Raw genomic sequence first — 16,740 nt, 5'->3', positions numbered from 1 at the left:
ATAAAAAAAAAAAAAAAAAAAAAAAAAAAAGAACCAAACATAAAGAATCTTAGCAGAAGTGGCTTCTATCCAAGACTCAAACAAGACAATCTAACAAATGGAAAATGAGTTATCAAGGGCATGCTCCACTCTGTGCCAAATTCTAGTTACTCCCAAACTGCCAGGAAAGATCTTTCCTGGCTACATAAGACTCCTTTGGAAATACAACGAAGTCATTTATGGGAAAAGGAAGCTGAACATACATATGAGTAAGTGTTTGCACCAGGACAGCAGATGCAGTAACATGGGGATTTGGGTAAGATTTCTTGTTTAGAAACAGACAATCTCCAGTCTTCTGAAAATATTTAAGTTATGCAAAGATAGTATAAGTAATCTACTTACACCAGTAATGACTTCAAAAGAGATCATATACAATTTTTAAGGGTGTAAGTTTCACTTTTCTTGAGTATAGAAGGACTAGAAAAAGTTCAAACTGGGTTCAGATAGCAAAATCCTAAAGCACTTAGGAAAAAAAATCCAGAATTTTAAGCTCCCTCGTTGAAAATATTGTTTTTGAATGTTGGTACTATATGTTTAAAACTGAGCTTATTTAAACTTTGGAATCAGTTACGTACAGGTTGGACAATCTGGTTAGATTTGCATTGTACTGAACTCAAACAAATTCAGGATAACATCACTGACATTTTTCAGATAAATACCAAATATTGAAAATGCAAGGAACAAAACCAGTAGAAAAAGAACATCTCACCTGTCGTCTTCGTTGGACAGTCCACAATTTTGCAGTTTCGAAAGGGCTAAACGAAAAAATTGTTCTAGAAAGCAAATACAGAGAAAATTTTAAAATACTCAGTGCTTTGCAGTAAAAAAGTAAGTATGTCAACATGACTACAGCCTTTTCAGCACTTTTTTTTTGCACTATTCAAAAGAACTCAAAACCTCTTCAAAAATTCAAGTTTATCAGAGCTGCTCTCTTGGAAGCTTTTCCTGACTCCACATTCCACTGTTGGAAGACAGCGTAGGATTTGCACTCAAAACCATTCTAGTTACAAGTAAGCAAGAGATTTCATGATCTTTTTTTTATTCCTCCCACCTTCAGCTGCAGCAGATGCAGCCTTGAGCACTCAGCTAAGGACAGAAACTGTAGTACACATTTTGGGAGAAGATATCCAACCAGTCTGTGCTCACTAAGAAATACGGGCAGAAGCACCTCTCCAGCCCAACCCCATAGGCACATGCCTGCTGGACACTCACGTGCTTCTCACTGACACAGTTTGAACAACTCTCAATCTCAAATGTATTTTTCCATATCACTATTCCAGAGGAGCAAGAAAATGCAATATTCTGGTTACACTGATAGAGGGCAAAGCAATAGGCTTATGCCCAAATTTGCATGGGTGCAAATTTGAGTGCACTGATCAATGTTAAACTCTGAGGCTACTCGAGATTTACAGCCCTTTCCAAAAGGATACCTAATGCCTGGGTTCTCCAACCCCATCTACTCTATCTCAACCAACACAGATGTAAGTAGGCAAATGCTGCATGGGTGCAGCAGCCACACAAATGGTGGAACTATCCTCTGCAGTCCCAGTGACACCCCTCAGTGGGAGAAGTCCTGTAAAAGGGAAACATTGCTGATGTATCTGCCCTAGCTGCCTCAAGTGGGAGAGCATCTACCTCAATTGGACTCTGGTGTTCAGCTTTGGTTTTCTAATTGAACCTTCACTCTCACTCAGCTGAAGTTTTCCCTAACAAAGCATTAGCTAATTATCTTCAGCATTTCAGCCCACCTACCAAGGAAAAGAAGTTGAATAAACTCCACCCTCCCTCACTCCCACCTTTCTGAAGCTTCTCTCACAAGAGGGAGAATTCTCTTCCCTGCAGCACTTCATTTGTTAAGAGACAGAAGGTGTGAAGTCAGAGAAATGAAGCAAAAACATTAGGTGACATAGGTGTCCCAAAAGCACTAACATCAGTGAGAAGGAAACACCAGGCCTGGAGACTGAGATGGCCTCACCTGACATGTAGGTGTTTCCATTAAAAAACAAAAACAAAAAACCCAGCTACACAAGGAACACAAACCTGCTCTCTTTATTCCATAAGGTAGCTCGAACTTATCACTTCCATGGAACTCTGCTACTCTGATAAAATCATTGGCACACAGGAACGGGTATATTTTGTCAACACTAGTGAAGAGAAAATAAAACACAGGAAGTTTCAGAATGCCACATGATGTATTTGAATAAGCTAACAATGCCTGTAGTTGCTTTTAAAAATATTTTCTTCCCCTACTTGAAACAGGTAAGTATCATCAAGTTTTAAACAAAAACTCACGATCACAGGGAAATAAAACAGATGACAGAAAAGGGGAAGATTTTATGATGAAAAATTCTCTAGGGAGTGAGATAAAAGGCCCTCTCTGCTAGTATAAATTACGTAAATTCATTAAAATTCTGTGCAGTGAAAGAGCTCACACCATGAAACAGCACATCTGATAGAAACTGTAACCCAGTAAAACAATTAGTTACTTCTGGGGTAAAAAGTAAATAATAATGCTGAGGAAGAAAAGCAATACAGACAGCAAGAAAAACATAAAAATTATTATTATATATAATGTTTAAAATAAGAAAGGACAGGACTTGAGACAGGTCACTCCAAAAGTAATGCCTCCTAATAATTTCCATGGAAATTACAACAGATAAAAGGAGCACAATAACAATATTTGATAGAAACAGTTCTCAGCAATAGAACAGTATTTTTCAGCAGTCAACACCATTAGCTACACATTTTCACCAGTCATGAACACGAGCCTGCATGCTGCAGGCGAAATCTCTACTTGTGGAGGTGACCACTGCTGCTGTCACCAGTGCTGAAATGCACCATCCACTGCCTTGCTGTGCTCAGTGGCAATCCACTGTTTGGTCTCCAGAAACATTCATCAAGTGTCAGTGAAGGCCAATGGGAGACATTTTTCCCAGATAGAGGAATTCAATTCCACACCTTTGCTTCATCTGCACTCCCATGTCAGATAACATTCTATCAGACTGCCCCTCTGCAGCAAACTATCACACGACAACAACATGTAAGGGAATATTGGTGGGAAGGTACTGCCATCATCTGCCTCTGACAGTGTGGGCCAACATAACAAAATAGGAGGCATTACTTTTAGAGCAGTTTCCATATTTTAACTTGAAAATATTATCTCAAATACGCTAGTTTCTTGAGGAGAAGTGCACCAGTTTCAAATAAAGGTCACTTTATGGCTGCATTGACATTATTAAGTAGTTGGGTGCAATATGAGTAGACTCACACAGCAAAAAGGTATGAAGTTTCCATTTTGGTTTGGATTAACATTAGGAGGGTCCCACCTACAAAGGGTACATCCCTGCAGCACACCTTGTGACATAGCACTGTCTGAAAGGAGACTATTCCATGTGTGCCACAATTGCTCTGCAGTGGGAAGCACAGTGCATGGGAATCACAAGATTTCCCTCAAAAACACATTGCTCCTGCAAACTGGAACAGGAAGGCATCAAAATGCATGCAAGATCAAGAAAAGGTCACTTCTTCAAAAGGCAATAGCCACAGCCAAGGGTTGTTTTACAGCAGGGAAGAGACTCTTATTATTCTATCTGCCTAATATTGAGACAAATGAATGAATCAATCCAAATCCTGCCACATGCTACCATGCCCTCAGATTCACCTCATAGTTAAGTCAACTTCTGCTCATCAAACCAGCTGACTTTTCAATGATCCTGCATACTAGGTCTTAAAAATGTATTAAAATGTAAACACAAGTATGCAGCTACAGGGAGAAAAATGGAGTGCTGCCACAAGCAGCACATGACTTGCTACTCCATTAAGAATATTAACAGTTGTATACACACACCTTCCTCTAACAGTCTCATAAATCAAGTGTTTCATTCTTTAAGTTCCACATATTCAGAAGGTATGCAAGAATAAAAACAACAAAAACTACACATACCAAAAACTGGGCTATAGGTTAACCAAGCAGATCAGCTAATTTTGAGACATTATGCACTAAATGCCCATACTAAATTAGTAACTTGCCTTGCTGTTCAAAAGCAGCTGGGAAGTTTAGCCATAATGAATAATTTACCTACTGCAAAGGGATTCTTAATTCTAGCTCTTCTAGCGCTGGTTCTTTTCCAACAATTTAACCAGGTTAGACATCCCCTGAATACCCTCAGGCTACTACAAAGTGCACAGACCAGATCTTCAGCTCACAGAAGCTATTGCTGTAAAGGAGCTATGGAAATATCGAAGATACTCAGTTCTCACTCTGAACCTCCCTCCAGAAGTGAAGTATGCATTTCCAAGTCCTTCCCTGCCTCTCTGATCAGGAGCTGATCTACCCTGTTGTGCCTGTCACCAGGACAGCCTGGGAACGCAGTAGGCAAGGAACCTCAGTCAGTCTCTGAGCCAAGCAGCTAAAAGCAAGAACCACAGACTAAGGGATAGCAAGCTTTGAGAAGGAGAAAGCTCATGATCCTTGAATGTTCTTTGATTCAGTGCTATTAAAGTACTATTTTCTTGTACACAAAAAGGAAAAAAAAAAAAAGGCATATTTTAAGAGCCCTTTGGCCAAAACTTGATCTAAACATTTTCCCAAGCTTTTCTCGGGCCACACTCAATGCTTGCTCAGATAAAACACAAAGTCAAAGCCAACAATATGCCTTGTCTGCTTCTGCTCCTGCAGCGCTTCTTTGATCTTTAAGACACACTTCTAATAACAAAAACTACCAGCATTTCCTCACAGACACGTTGGATGCACTTCTGAGATCAGACATCTCCATTGTTTTGGGTAGAAGCTCTACTTTTCAGTTGAATGCTACTTACTCAAGGGAAGTTTCTTCTGTTATCTTAAAGCAAAGGACAGCTACATGCAATTCAGCAGCACCACAAAGCTGCGGACTACTCCAAGCTTCATGAAAACTGAATTCCACTAAAATTAAAAATCCACTAAAAGTTAGGGAGGGGATCCTATTTCATTAAAGACTGAATGAATTTTTTGCACATTTCATACTCTTCTCTTTGGGGGGGAAAAAAATAAAAAGAAGAGACTTTCAAAACTTGTCTGGCTTCTGATTGCTAAAGAAGTGCTTAGCTATCAAAAAAACCCTTAATTTTAATTCAAGGCTCTTAACAGCAAAATAGCTGAGTCTTAATCTTGGATGCACAGGTTTCTTCTATGAGAAAAACATGAGCAGGGAAAAAAAAAATAAGGGCTTGTCTTTTGATCAAGGAAGTAGTTTCACTGTTACTAGCTGCAATACATGAAATGGTATTTAAGCAGTATATACAGGAGCAAATTGAGTTATTTGTGCTGTATCACTCTGATGTTGAACAACGACAACTTAAACAATGTGGCACAGCCCAAAAAGAAAACAAAATAAATGAATACAAACTCAAGGATGTACTTACAAAAATCAAAATGTGAAACAGTCCAGAACACGTAAATTACAAATATTTCTACCTAAGTCAGTACCACCTTTCCATCTCTCCACTCCTTCTCACAGAGTACTCACTCCAGTAAAGATTCAAATGCTGGTTTCAGAAGACAAGTGTCCAGTGCGTTCCTTCTCTCCACAGCCGTAGGTGGCAGCCTACAAGAGAAGAATTTCGAAGACATAACAAAAAGAGTAATAGATAGTGACAACAAGGTAGGGAGGCTTGGACAACCAAAACTAGCAAGCTGATTACCCAGTTAACACTGTGCAAATGGGAAAGCTTGGCCTTTGCTGGTATCACAAAGATGGGTCCTCCTGATTGTGATATGATTATTGTCACTAGTAAGGCTTTTACTGCACAGTGCTGCCCCAAGGGCCCACAGCCTCCTTTGACAGGTAGCACCTAAAGTAGCCATAATCAGAGGTTCTCAGGATCTCAGAACTACCTGGAAAGAAGCAGCACATCTCAGTTGAATCACCCCTGCAGCCTACAAGATAGCTGCACCAGCTATCCTCAGAGAGTCGGAACCTCAGAGGAGAGGGGAACCATGTAGGGTGCTTCAAGGAAAATTAAATTACGTGAATATAAGTCATTCCCTCATAATGAGGCTAGAAAGCCAAGACTTATATTTCTAGACACGTTCCCAGCTCAGCGCTTTTGCTTCTTCAAGAACATGAAGCTCAGAAGGGAGGGTAAAGTTCAGTGAGAGCAAAGCCTGCGTCTGGGTTGCATTAGGAAAGAAGGATGAAAACACCACATTAGAGACACAAGTCATACAGACCATTAAGGTTAATTGCTTTCAGTAACCTCAAGTTGTCACATGAATACTGACACCGAGAAAGCATCCTGTGAAATGGATCAGCTGGTCAGCTCATTGCTTTCCAGCACCAGCCTCACAGACAGCATTTTGCAAGATAGCTTCAGAGGTAACGGAGGCCTTCTTTCAAGTTTTAGCACAGGCTGTCATTCGACTCATAAACCTAATAGCAGGAATTTACCAGCACAGGATTTGCTTATACAAGCACTTCCATATCATACAAATGAACTACACCCCTGATTGCTTCCTAAAATTAAACACATATATTGCTCTCATCTGTAATTTTAACTCATATTTAACTCTGCATTGCGCAAGTTTGGAAGCTGTAAACAAACATCCTTTCAACAATTTTCTGCTTTCTACAGATAGCCACAGTTAAGTGGCCATAAATATTAAACAAACACTGGAAATATGAGCAAATTCCTTTGAGCAACCTGACCTAGCTGTAAAGTCCCTGCTCATTGCAGAGGAGTTGGACTAGATGACCATTGAAGGTGCTTTCCTACTCAAAACAATTCTAGGGTCCTTTCTGCCAGTCATGCTACAGTTGTGTTCATAATACTCCATGGGCACAGTTATACAAAGATCAATTGAACCGAGGCTATGGATTTTAGACTCACTCCCTCCCACTTACCCAAAAAACAGACGGGGGAAAAAAAAAGAAGAAAAAAATACCACAAAAACAAGACCACACACAAAGAATACTCAGCTGCTGAACTTACTGGGTAACTCCACTAGCCTCATTGGAAGAAGGACCCCTCACAGAAGAAGTCTGTCCATAAAAGCTAATCCTGCAAAAGGGGAAATGGTGTAACACTGAGGTTTGCTATATACAGAAACCACAACAGAGAGCCATTCATATCAAATGTATGCTCTAAGTGAGATAAACACAAGTAAGCTTTTAACAGTAATGTTTGGCTATCATGATAGTCTTCATAACACAAGCAGAGCTCTGGTCACACCAGTGCAAACTCCAATGGAAACTCAGCTTCTGCAATAAGTTTAGGTCCCACGCCACCTGTCATGTGTGCCCTGGAGACAGCAAGGGCTCACCTTCCAGAATTTTGTCTATGGGACTTTGTAAGCTTCAGTTTTGCAAGAAGGTGGTCATTCTGCATGCAGATATTCATTCTCATGTGTGGGGCAGGTCACTCCCATGTCATTTATCTATGGTAGCAAGCCAACGCTAAACATGCAAGGCAGGAGCGGACACAGTGCAGACACATGGCACATAGATGAGACCTTTCTCATCACAGGAGCACCTATTTTCATGGAACTCGGAGTGGCTTCCTATCTTTGAGGACTTTAACTCTCCATAAATCTAGCTGTACATCGTCTGCTAAGCTTAAAAATGATATGAGAGGAAGGGTGGCAGGACAGAGCAATCACATTCATTCCCTCACTCTACCCACAAAAAAGTAAAACCAAAAACAAAGAACACATAACAGAAAAAAAAACAGAAACACACATACGCCCACACTAATCATACTTTCTATCTATTACTCATAGACAACTGTTCAGCAACACATTACTAACAGCCACATATCTCAGACAGCCATGAGGGTATCTGCACTATAAGCAAACAAAGTGTCACCATACCAGTAGAAGTTATTTCTCCACAGATTTCCATGCAATATACCATACATAACTGCAGCAGCCAGGATGAAAAACAGAAGAATTCGTTTCATGACTGGTAGACCTGAAATAAGAAAGAAAACAAGAAATTCAAATCCAAGTTACAATATCAAAATGAACTTTCATGCAACATCTTGCAACCTATGGAAGGAAACCACTATTATTACAGCCAGTCTCCATCACCATAAATTCAACAGTTTCTCAAACTGAGAATTTGATTTCTCAAACTGAGTCACAGTGACAGGAGTTGAATGCTGCTCTGCATCTAACACACAAGCTTACTCTGCACAGTGACACAAATACTGAGAAAGGCTCACTTTAGGTTCACTTTAAAGACTGTGCAGAAAGACAGGTTCTTCCAGAGGTGTGTCAGCGCCAGAGCTCCACTTTACCCACCGGCATCCCAAAGAAATCAGCCTCACAAGACAGAAGATAGCCTTTGCAGCTACCTGTTCTTCTCTTCCTTCTTACCCCTCCCACTGTCTTTTTCATAATTACACAGTCAAACCAGCATGCACACTCTGCAGGACGCAGATAGGCTGACACTGATGAATCTGCCACAAACTGCTGCTGGCTTCTAAAGGACTACTGAATATCCTTAAAGTCCAGTTTTGGCCATTTAAAGCTGCACTGAAGCTGCCTGCTCACACCCTCATATCCTGCTCATTCTCCAGCTCCTGACACAGGCCAGGCTTCACTGCCTAATAAAAGAAGAATGCTACATTTATGCATAGTACAGCAAGAGAGAGAAGTTAGGGCCCAATCACTGGAAAGTACTTAGGAACTGGTAAGTTTGGGAGAAACAGCAGAGAAAATGTTTGGTTTTCAAGTCAAGTTTTCACCTCATTGCACAGATTAGTAAATCCAGAAGATAAAGTAGAAATACCAGGAGCTTGTGCTCCTACAGACACGCAGGGGAAAAGTTCTGCATTGCTCACATCTTAACAGACTGAGCTGCCCTTTCAGGAGCTATGAATGAATCGTTGTTGCTTACCCCTCTTCAAAGTCCAAAATAGACATTCTGGCCACAAACTACTGTGGAAATTTACTTGAGAGCTATATTCTTCTATTATTTTGACCACTCCCCCCCGTCACAGAAAGGGAAAACAGGTTCAGTGCACACAATGCATAAACACCTACTAGCACATTTAATGTATTTTAAAGTGAAGGTAACAAATAGGTCTCCAACAGAAGCAAGCCATATCCAAACAACCGTAGTGCTGTGCTTTCCAAAACAAACCCTTTAGCTTTCTGATGTGGATTTCAGGGGCTTTTCTTTTTTTTTTTTTTTTTTTTTTTTTTTTTTTCTTTTTTTTTTTTTAATTCCCTATTCCTTCATGGAATATTTAGAGCTGCTGTTATTTTAAGCTTGCACTTCAGAGCATGAAGACAACAAAAGCTGAGGTATGAACAACTGAAGCGATCCATAAGCAGTATGTTTAAAAAGCAAACTACTGCTACTCACAGATTCCACCCTAAAGAAATACCTATCAGTGACCCATTTGTCACAGTGAGTGCAGAACACCAATAACTTCCTTATTATTTCTTTTTATTTCTACATTCTTTGCAGAGATTGAACTGTAGGGTCAGGGACAAGGTTTTATGATCTTGCACCCACCAGTAACAAAGTCATTCAATGAGCAAGCTATAATCTGTCGATCTCAAGTATACTTCCAAGGCTGTCCTGCTCTCTTCTAGATGGAATACCACAGGAGGCAGCTATTACCATTTCAACCTTTTTTAGTCAAGTCTTATTAGCTGCACGAAGTGACTCATTCACTTGGAAAATATACTGTTCAATTTCGTTGTTTTGGTTTTTTTTTTCCATAAAATTGTTGGCATTCTTGCATCCCCCTACTCTGCAAATAATTGCTAAAATATACCACGAAGGTAGAAATCAACAGTTTACATTTTACCCCCTAATTCAGTCAATTCAACTGATTGTATTACTGATTTCACCAACTTCAGTGTAAATTGATAAAGCTCCATTGACAGAGAACCTTGCTGACAGGTCAGACGAAGCTGCATGTAACAGAGACAAGGCAAAGTTACCCAGTAAAGGAGCACTTAGCATCAAAAATACTGTTCATAACAGTACTATTCACAGAAAGCAAAAAAAAAAATTCTCCTCTAAAGTATTTACAAAGATACTGACAGAGCCTGCAAAGCATTATTGAAAATAAGTCATCATGCTTCTTCAAACAAGATTATAAGGAATCAGTAACAACTTTCAGCACCTTATGTAGGACATTCATTCTGGCACATGCACACAACTGTAAGCATACATTCGGGGTGTTTCTAACTCAGCTCTTAGGAACACAGAATGGTCTTTAATTACGTAAGTGCCTCCTCACCATCCCATCCCCCCATGCCTGGCTTCACTCAGGGCTTTGAGGAGACAGCTCTGTAATCAAGGAAATCCTTTTTTAAGTGAAGACTTTCTTAACCTGGTTTAGTAAATAGGAATGCTGCCTTATTTGCTGAAGAAATTATGAGTTTATTTTTAAATGGTGACAGTGTTTTCCCTTCCCCTTTTAAAAACAGATGACTGTTAGAGAAAGTTAGTCAAGCAAAAACAAACTTCTGTGACACAAATACTGCTCTAGAAAATTCCTATAGTGAGAGATGCTAGAAAATATGGAATTGGAAAGATATGCTTTGGTTGTAAAATGCAGTCTTGTTCCAGCTTGCTCATTACAAGTCTAGGCATCTAGATTTAAGTTCATCTATCTAACTGACAGAGCTCACGGTGTCTTTAGGTCAAGGTTGACCAAGGTTAAGTAAAGCAAGAAGGGCAAGTCTGGAACTCTACTATTCAATTCTCTCTTCTTACTAAAAAGCCTCCAATAGCACACGATGAAAGACGTGTGGAAGCCAGCATATCAGCAAGCACCCAACATGCACACTGCTACTTTTCTGAAAGCAAGCAAGCGACTGGATGCATGAAAAAAGAATAATGATCGCTTTTTAACAGGAATCTAAACTAACTTCTGCTCAACTTCCCACCCTGGCCAAGTAGAACGGCATTAACAGAATTAGGCATGACCAACAGCTATGGAATTACAAGATTTCCAAGATCAGCCCACACCTCTTTGGAACAGGAGGGTGCTTTCTCCAGCTCCCCACCAAACCGCCATGGGGTGCACTGGATATGTGATAGGTAAGCTCTATAAGAAGGCACCTTTTTCTTCCCCTTGGTGGAAGCAGGGAACTAGCATCCTTGCCAGAAGTGCATCCTTATTTACACTACTATTTAATCTGCTACTTCAGTAAGTGCTGTGTCTGATAGGAGCCAGTATTTCATAGCCTATTTCATAGTACAGTTACACATGCAGTTAATGGAGCTGTACTGTAGGGTAAGAACAATCATGCAGGCAGCTACAGAATCACAGAGTCATAGAATGGCCTGGGTTGAAAAGGACCACAATGATCATCTGGTTTCAACCCCCCTGCTATGTGCAGGGTCACCAACCAGCAGACCAGGCTGCCCAGAGCCACATCCAGCCTGGCCTTGAATGCCTCCAGGGATGGGGCATCCTTGGGCAACCTGTTCCAGTGTGTCACCACCTCTGCGTGAAAAATTTCCTCCTAATATCTAACCTAAACCTCCCTTGTCTCAGTTTAAAACCATTCCCCCCATTTCCTATCACTATCCACCCTTGTTAACACAGGGTGGTTTGTTTTTGTTTTTTACAGCTGATTGATCAGACAACCACAGGATCAACATTATGATCCCCTTCCTTCATAACTCCTATAAAGCCTTCTTTTTGTTTTCATGCTTAATACTAAACCAGCAGCAATACAATGCTGGAAGCTTTGCCATCCATCCTTGTTATTTTACTAAGGACCCTAGAGGATTAGTAAAGTAAACCATTAATAAATATTTAACTAAAAAATGGTTGCTACTGAATTAAGTACTACTCATCTTAAAACAGTCTTTGCTCCATACCCAGTCTTGTGATAGTTTAACTTCTTGCTGCTGCAATTAACTGACAGCATAAAAAAAGCTCTCTCAGGCCTCACATTCCTACCCTTGTAGCTGTGGGGGAGGAAGGGCAGCAAGCTTCAAAATGTGCATGGAGTGAACCTTGTAATTTAAAGGGACAGTGGGGGGAAAAAGAAAAAGAAAGAAGTACTTGTGATTGCTGGCCTTGCAATACTGTTTCCTTTTGGTCTGCACTTACAGGTGATGAAATAGCCCCATAGCAGAATGACAAACAAGATACCGCTCTCATATGATCATTTTTCTCAGGTTAAGTTGCCAAAATGTGGGCATATTATAACACATCTATATATTTCTACTGCTACATCTATAACCATTCACCATTAACTCATCCAGCTCTTGCCTTTAGCACATGCAGCATAGTTTGTTATTTCCCTTATTTTCCAGGAAATACCACAACAGACAATAAAATAGCACTGCAGTAGTCTTAAAGGTACTGCTGTGGCTGAATAAGTCCAGTGTCTTCCCTTACACACTTTCAAAAAGAAGTTTCTCAATTTCCAAAGCTCCCTTTCAATGTTAGATTATTATAAAACAGGATTCCTCAGAAACATTAGTTTAAATTAGAAGAGCAGATTGGATTATTCTAGCAAAGTGACTTTGAATTAAAAATACATTTTTCAGCCTGTAGCAATAATTTGGTTTTGGAGTGCTGAGTTTAACAGTACCTTAACTGGAAAAGCCTTCTGTCTAGTCTGCCCTTCCTAATAAGAAAATAAAGCTGTTATTCTTCCTCTTGCAGATCTGCAAAATCACAACACCATAAGGTTTTTCTCTGACAAAATGGCACTGGGGACTTCCAACATCACATCGCTTGTAGCAATTGAAGATTCCACCTGTTCCAGAAGATAAGGCATTTTCATTCTGCCCTAATCTCTCTGACTGATGGTCTAAGCAGTAGAAAAGACTTTTCTGACTCTGGATCCTACAGCTTTCTTCCACACTCCAACATCACACAGAACTCGCCATTTACTTCCATAGCATCCCAATTACTTTGGGAAGAGATGGTCATCTCCCAGAGAAAGAATGGGTTTTGGAGCTACCAGTAAAGCTTTCTATTTTCCAACGGCAGCAGAAGATCTGTAAAGTAGCAGCAAGATGGTCTTTTCTCTAAGGACTCAGCTGCAGTCAGTGGTGTCCAGTAGATTCAGTAGCACAGAAATAGAAACATTTCATAGATTCAGCAGTTTAGTAGATACAACCAGCCTTTGCTTTTTACCAGCTACTACAGCCTGAAGCATAGTTCTGCTGACTTCCCCCAGGAGAGGTGCAGACTGGAACTGTATCCTTCTTGGATCTTCTTCATGGCCGCACAGTGCTTCAAGACAGAATGCAGGAGGAGTTAATAGATTGACTCAAGTGCTTGTGTCCTGCTCTTTCACCATCCCACTAACGCTGGGCCCTACTCTGTACTATGAGGGACAGCAATAAGTTTATCATTTTATTTCATTTTTGTTTTTTAACTGCAGACATAAGTACTTTTGTTCCTCACCAAAGCATGCCTGCCAGCTGGATCAAACAACAGGGAACAGCAGCTTCAGCTATATCTTTCATAGTCAAGTGCCATTTCAGTTCTCTTCTCTTTTGCTCTTACGTGATTCTCCAGCCCTACTTACATGCCAAACACCTTTCCCAAGCAAGAATATCCTTCAGCCAAAATGCATTCATAAGGAATTCAGGTCCAGTCAAAACATCTATTGTATTCTCACCCAGCAATCTTCATTGACTTATGTGGGACAGCTGGGGGAGAGGTTGGATTCCTTCCAGAAATCTCAGGCAGTTCTTCCTACCAGGTAGGCCCAGCAAAGGGCAGAGTTTATGGATACAGCAGACAACACAGAACCCACATCCCACCCAAACCATCATCTCCAGCCTCTCTCTCTCACTCAATTTATCCCTACTAGCACCTTCAAATACAAGAAAGCAAGTACAGTGGCATGATCCAGCCAAACCCAAGCCCTTGTTCGTTTCAGACAAGACCTGTAACACATGAATTTGTAGCCTCTCTTTCTCTCACATGCAAGAAACACAAACCATAAGTTATGCTATCAACAGGGAAAATTCAGCAAAATGTTCCAAAGGCATGCATGACCTGATTCATTCTTGGCCTTATCACTAAGGACCAGGCTCCCGCTCCTCCCTCCTGTTTCTCCAAAATCTGTTCAGCAGCATCAGCCCTTGCCTATTCCTCTTCTGTCTGCTTGGGCACTCAGCAGCATTCTTAGGTGCCCTGCAGCAGGCATAGAAGCAGAAAAAACGAACAGGAACAGGACAGGAAAAAAACAGGCTGCTTTCACTCTTTGGGTTGTTTCTTGGAAAGCAAGAAGGCACAAGACTTAGGTCAGTTATTGTAAGTGTGATGTTTTTTTAGACCTATTCAAAAAAGAACATGCCTCTCAGGCTGCTGTGATCCTGTGCTCAGAGGTACCACAGCAATCAGTGATGCACATTGGTTCACAGACGTATCACTTTGGGGTCTAACTATGCTGAATTCACTGCCGCTGAGACCAAATACCTGCTTTGCAGAGAAAAACAGCAGTGCAGAGCATGAGCCAGAGTATCCTGCCAGAAAACCCTGATGTGCAAAACACAACAGAACACAGGCATCAGCTACCACTGAACGTGCCCTTAAACAGTAACAGCATTTGGTGCAATGGTTTGATGACAAGCTAATTAGCGTTGCTGAGAGACACAAAATGTTATCTCCAGCTTGAAACTACAGTAGGGCTGGTAGGTGACCCTTGACATCTTTCTAATATTTTGACTCAGGTTGACACAGTGCAGTGTAGATCCATATCTGTGGCACGGTGTAGATATAATTGAAACTGAAAACATTAAAGAGCCAGTTGGTTTGCTGTTTTCAATTTTTCCCATTCAAGAAAGAAAACAATATTCCATAGTGTTCTAAAATGGCTTAGGGCTCATTCCAACAAGTAACATATCTCCTGCAGCACAGATGAACATCGCTAACTTGGGGTTACAGGGCAGCCCTACAGAGATCCAAATCCAACCAGTGGCTTTGGAAGGGAGGAAGAGAAACAGTAACTCCTGGATTCTCATCAAATTGGTGCTTTGTAAGTATCAAATATTTCATACATTTTCTAAACCTTGCCTATAGTCACAATCAAGAATAAGATAAAGTCCATTTTCTCAGTTTCTTTGCCTACATTTATACCTCTACATGAGGACTAGGAGAACAAGACGAGTTTCTGCAATAAAAACCACATCAGCTGGAAACAAATTTTCATACACTCTGCCTGTTCTGCCCCTCTACAGGCCTTTCCCCAAAATTTCTCTTTATCATTTTTAAATTCTTCCTGTGCATTTGAACGCTGAAAAGAACTTATCTCCATGCCCAGCAGCAATGGAGCTCTAGTGCAGCACAAAAACCTCTGAGTGCTGTCAAAAGCTAACCCATAACCTATGTAAAATCCAAAGCACAGATAAGCTGAGCAGAAATAGCTCTGCTTCCTCAACTCTCAAAGCTTTAAGCAAAGCAAACGCTATAAATCCAGTTCTAACTGCATCAAAAATTAAAATGATAAATAGGAATGAAACACACATTAGATAACACAGTCTTGAAGGAATGATCATAGAATGGCCCAGGGTTGAAAAGGACCTTAAAGATGATCCAGTTCCAATCCCTCTGCCATAATCCAACCCACCAGATCAGGCCGCCCAGGGCTCCATCCAGGCTTAATGAACACATCCAGGGATGAGGCATCCATAGTGTCTCTGCGCAGACTGTTCCAGAGCATCACCACTCTCTGAATAAATAGTTTCTTCCTAATATCTAATCTAAATTTCTTCTCTTTTAGTTTAAAGCCATTCCCCCTTGTCCTGTCATCACTATTAGCCTGTCATTTCCCCAGCTCTGTTATACTCTCCTGGATTTAATACTGAAGGCTTTAGCCAGCCTTCAGATGGACTCCTATTTATACATTACACATTCTAATTGTCACTCCGTACCCAACAGAACAAAACACAGAGGGAATGGGAGGCCTGAGTTCATGCAGGCTCCTCCCACACTCTGCAGGGCCAACACGGCTCCTTTTCAGACCATTTTTTTCCTTTTCCTTCAGATCTTCTTCCAGAAAGACAAATACAAACAAGTCTCGCAACATGCTCCGGGGGTTGGAGTTCAAGTCCTTTTCTCCTTATACCTCAACATGCAAAACTGAAAAGATTTCTGTTGCTTAGGACAGCTGCTCCTCCTGAAGAAATAGAGCATGATAGTTTTGCCTCTCCAGATCCTTTTAAGTGAGCAAACATACTAAAGAAAACACACATACACTATACAAAGCTTGAGAAAACAGAAAACTGTTAACAAAGACAAACCCCACCACAACATCACTTGCATTCACAGCCAGTGGTGTTATCTCAGGAGTGCCTGCAGAATCAGAGGCTCAAGGTCAAGTCCTTTGGATACCCAGATAAAAAAGGTGGGGAGAGGTAGAAGGAAAAAAAAAAAAAAAAAAAAAAAAAAAAGCTGGAAATAGCCAAATTAGGCAGGTCTCAAAACAGTTCAGTCACAAACCATATCAGATCACCACATTTTCCCCAGAGACCACGATTGATCTAGATAAAGAAGGAACAATCAGAGAATTTTACCATCTGTGTGATACACGCACATTCAGGTACACCTGTCTTGTAACAATACTAGAGTGTTCAAAACACCCAGCTCTGGTTGATTTGGAGCCAGGGACTTAATCTCAGCTCTCACAAAAGTGACTGGGAATCACGCAACTGAATCTACCAGTCACTTTGTGGAGATTACATTATACAGATTTGCATGGAATAAACAGGCAAGCAAAGA

At 40.7% G+C, this 16,740-nt stretch overlaps 1 protein-coding gene across 5 annotated transcripts in view; it reads right to left on the bottom strand.

Moving 5' to 3' along the window:
* The window catches only part of ST3GAL6 (ST3 beta-galactoside alpha-2,3-sialyltransferase 6), a 41,798-nt gene that overhangs the window by 16,194 nt on the left and 8,864 nt on the right, over window positions 1–16,740 (bottom strand). For 4 of the 5 annotated variants that reach the window (XM_042810283.1, XM_042810286.1, XM_042810284.1 and 1 more), the window contains exons 2-6: window positions 7,886–7,985; window positions 7,009–7,077; window positions 5,547–5,624; window positions 2,080–2,183; window positions 749–812 (exon numbers count right to left, since the gene is read on the bottom strand). In XM_042810283.1, the coding sequence (XP_042666217.1) occupies window positions 749–812; window positions 2,080–2,183; window positions 5,547–5,624; window positions 7,009–7,077; window positions 7,886–7,974 (404 nt within the window). In that variant the 5' untranslated portion in view covers window positions 7,975–7,985. Of the gene's footprint in view, window positions 1–748; window positions 813–2,079; window positions 2,184–5,546; window positions 5,625–7,008; window positions 7,078–7,885; window positions 7,986–13,143; window positions 14,400–16,740 lie in introns of those variants that run through there. The other variant, XM_042810282.1, reaches the window with a different exon arrangement.

This window comes from Centrocercus urophasianus, unplaced genomic scaffold (genome assembly GCF_019232065.1).
Source record: "Centrocercus urophasianus isolate 14NV4802_14NV808 unplaced genomic scaffold, USGS_Curo_1.0 seq_12, whole genome shotgun sequence".
NCBI lineage: Eukaryota > Metazoa > Chordata > Aves > Galliformes > Phasianidae > Centrocercus > Centrocercus urophasianus.
This window is presented reverse-complemented; position numbering and strand designations above follow the sequence as displayed.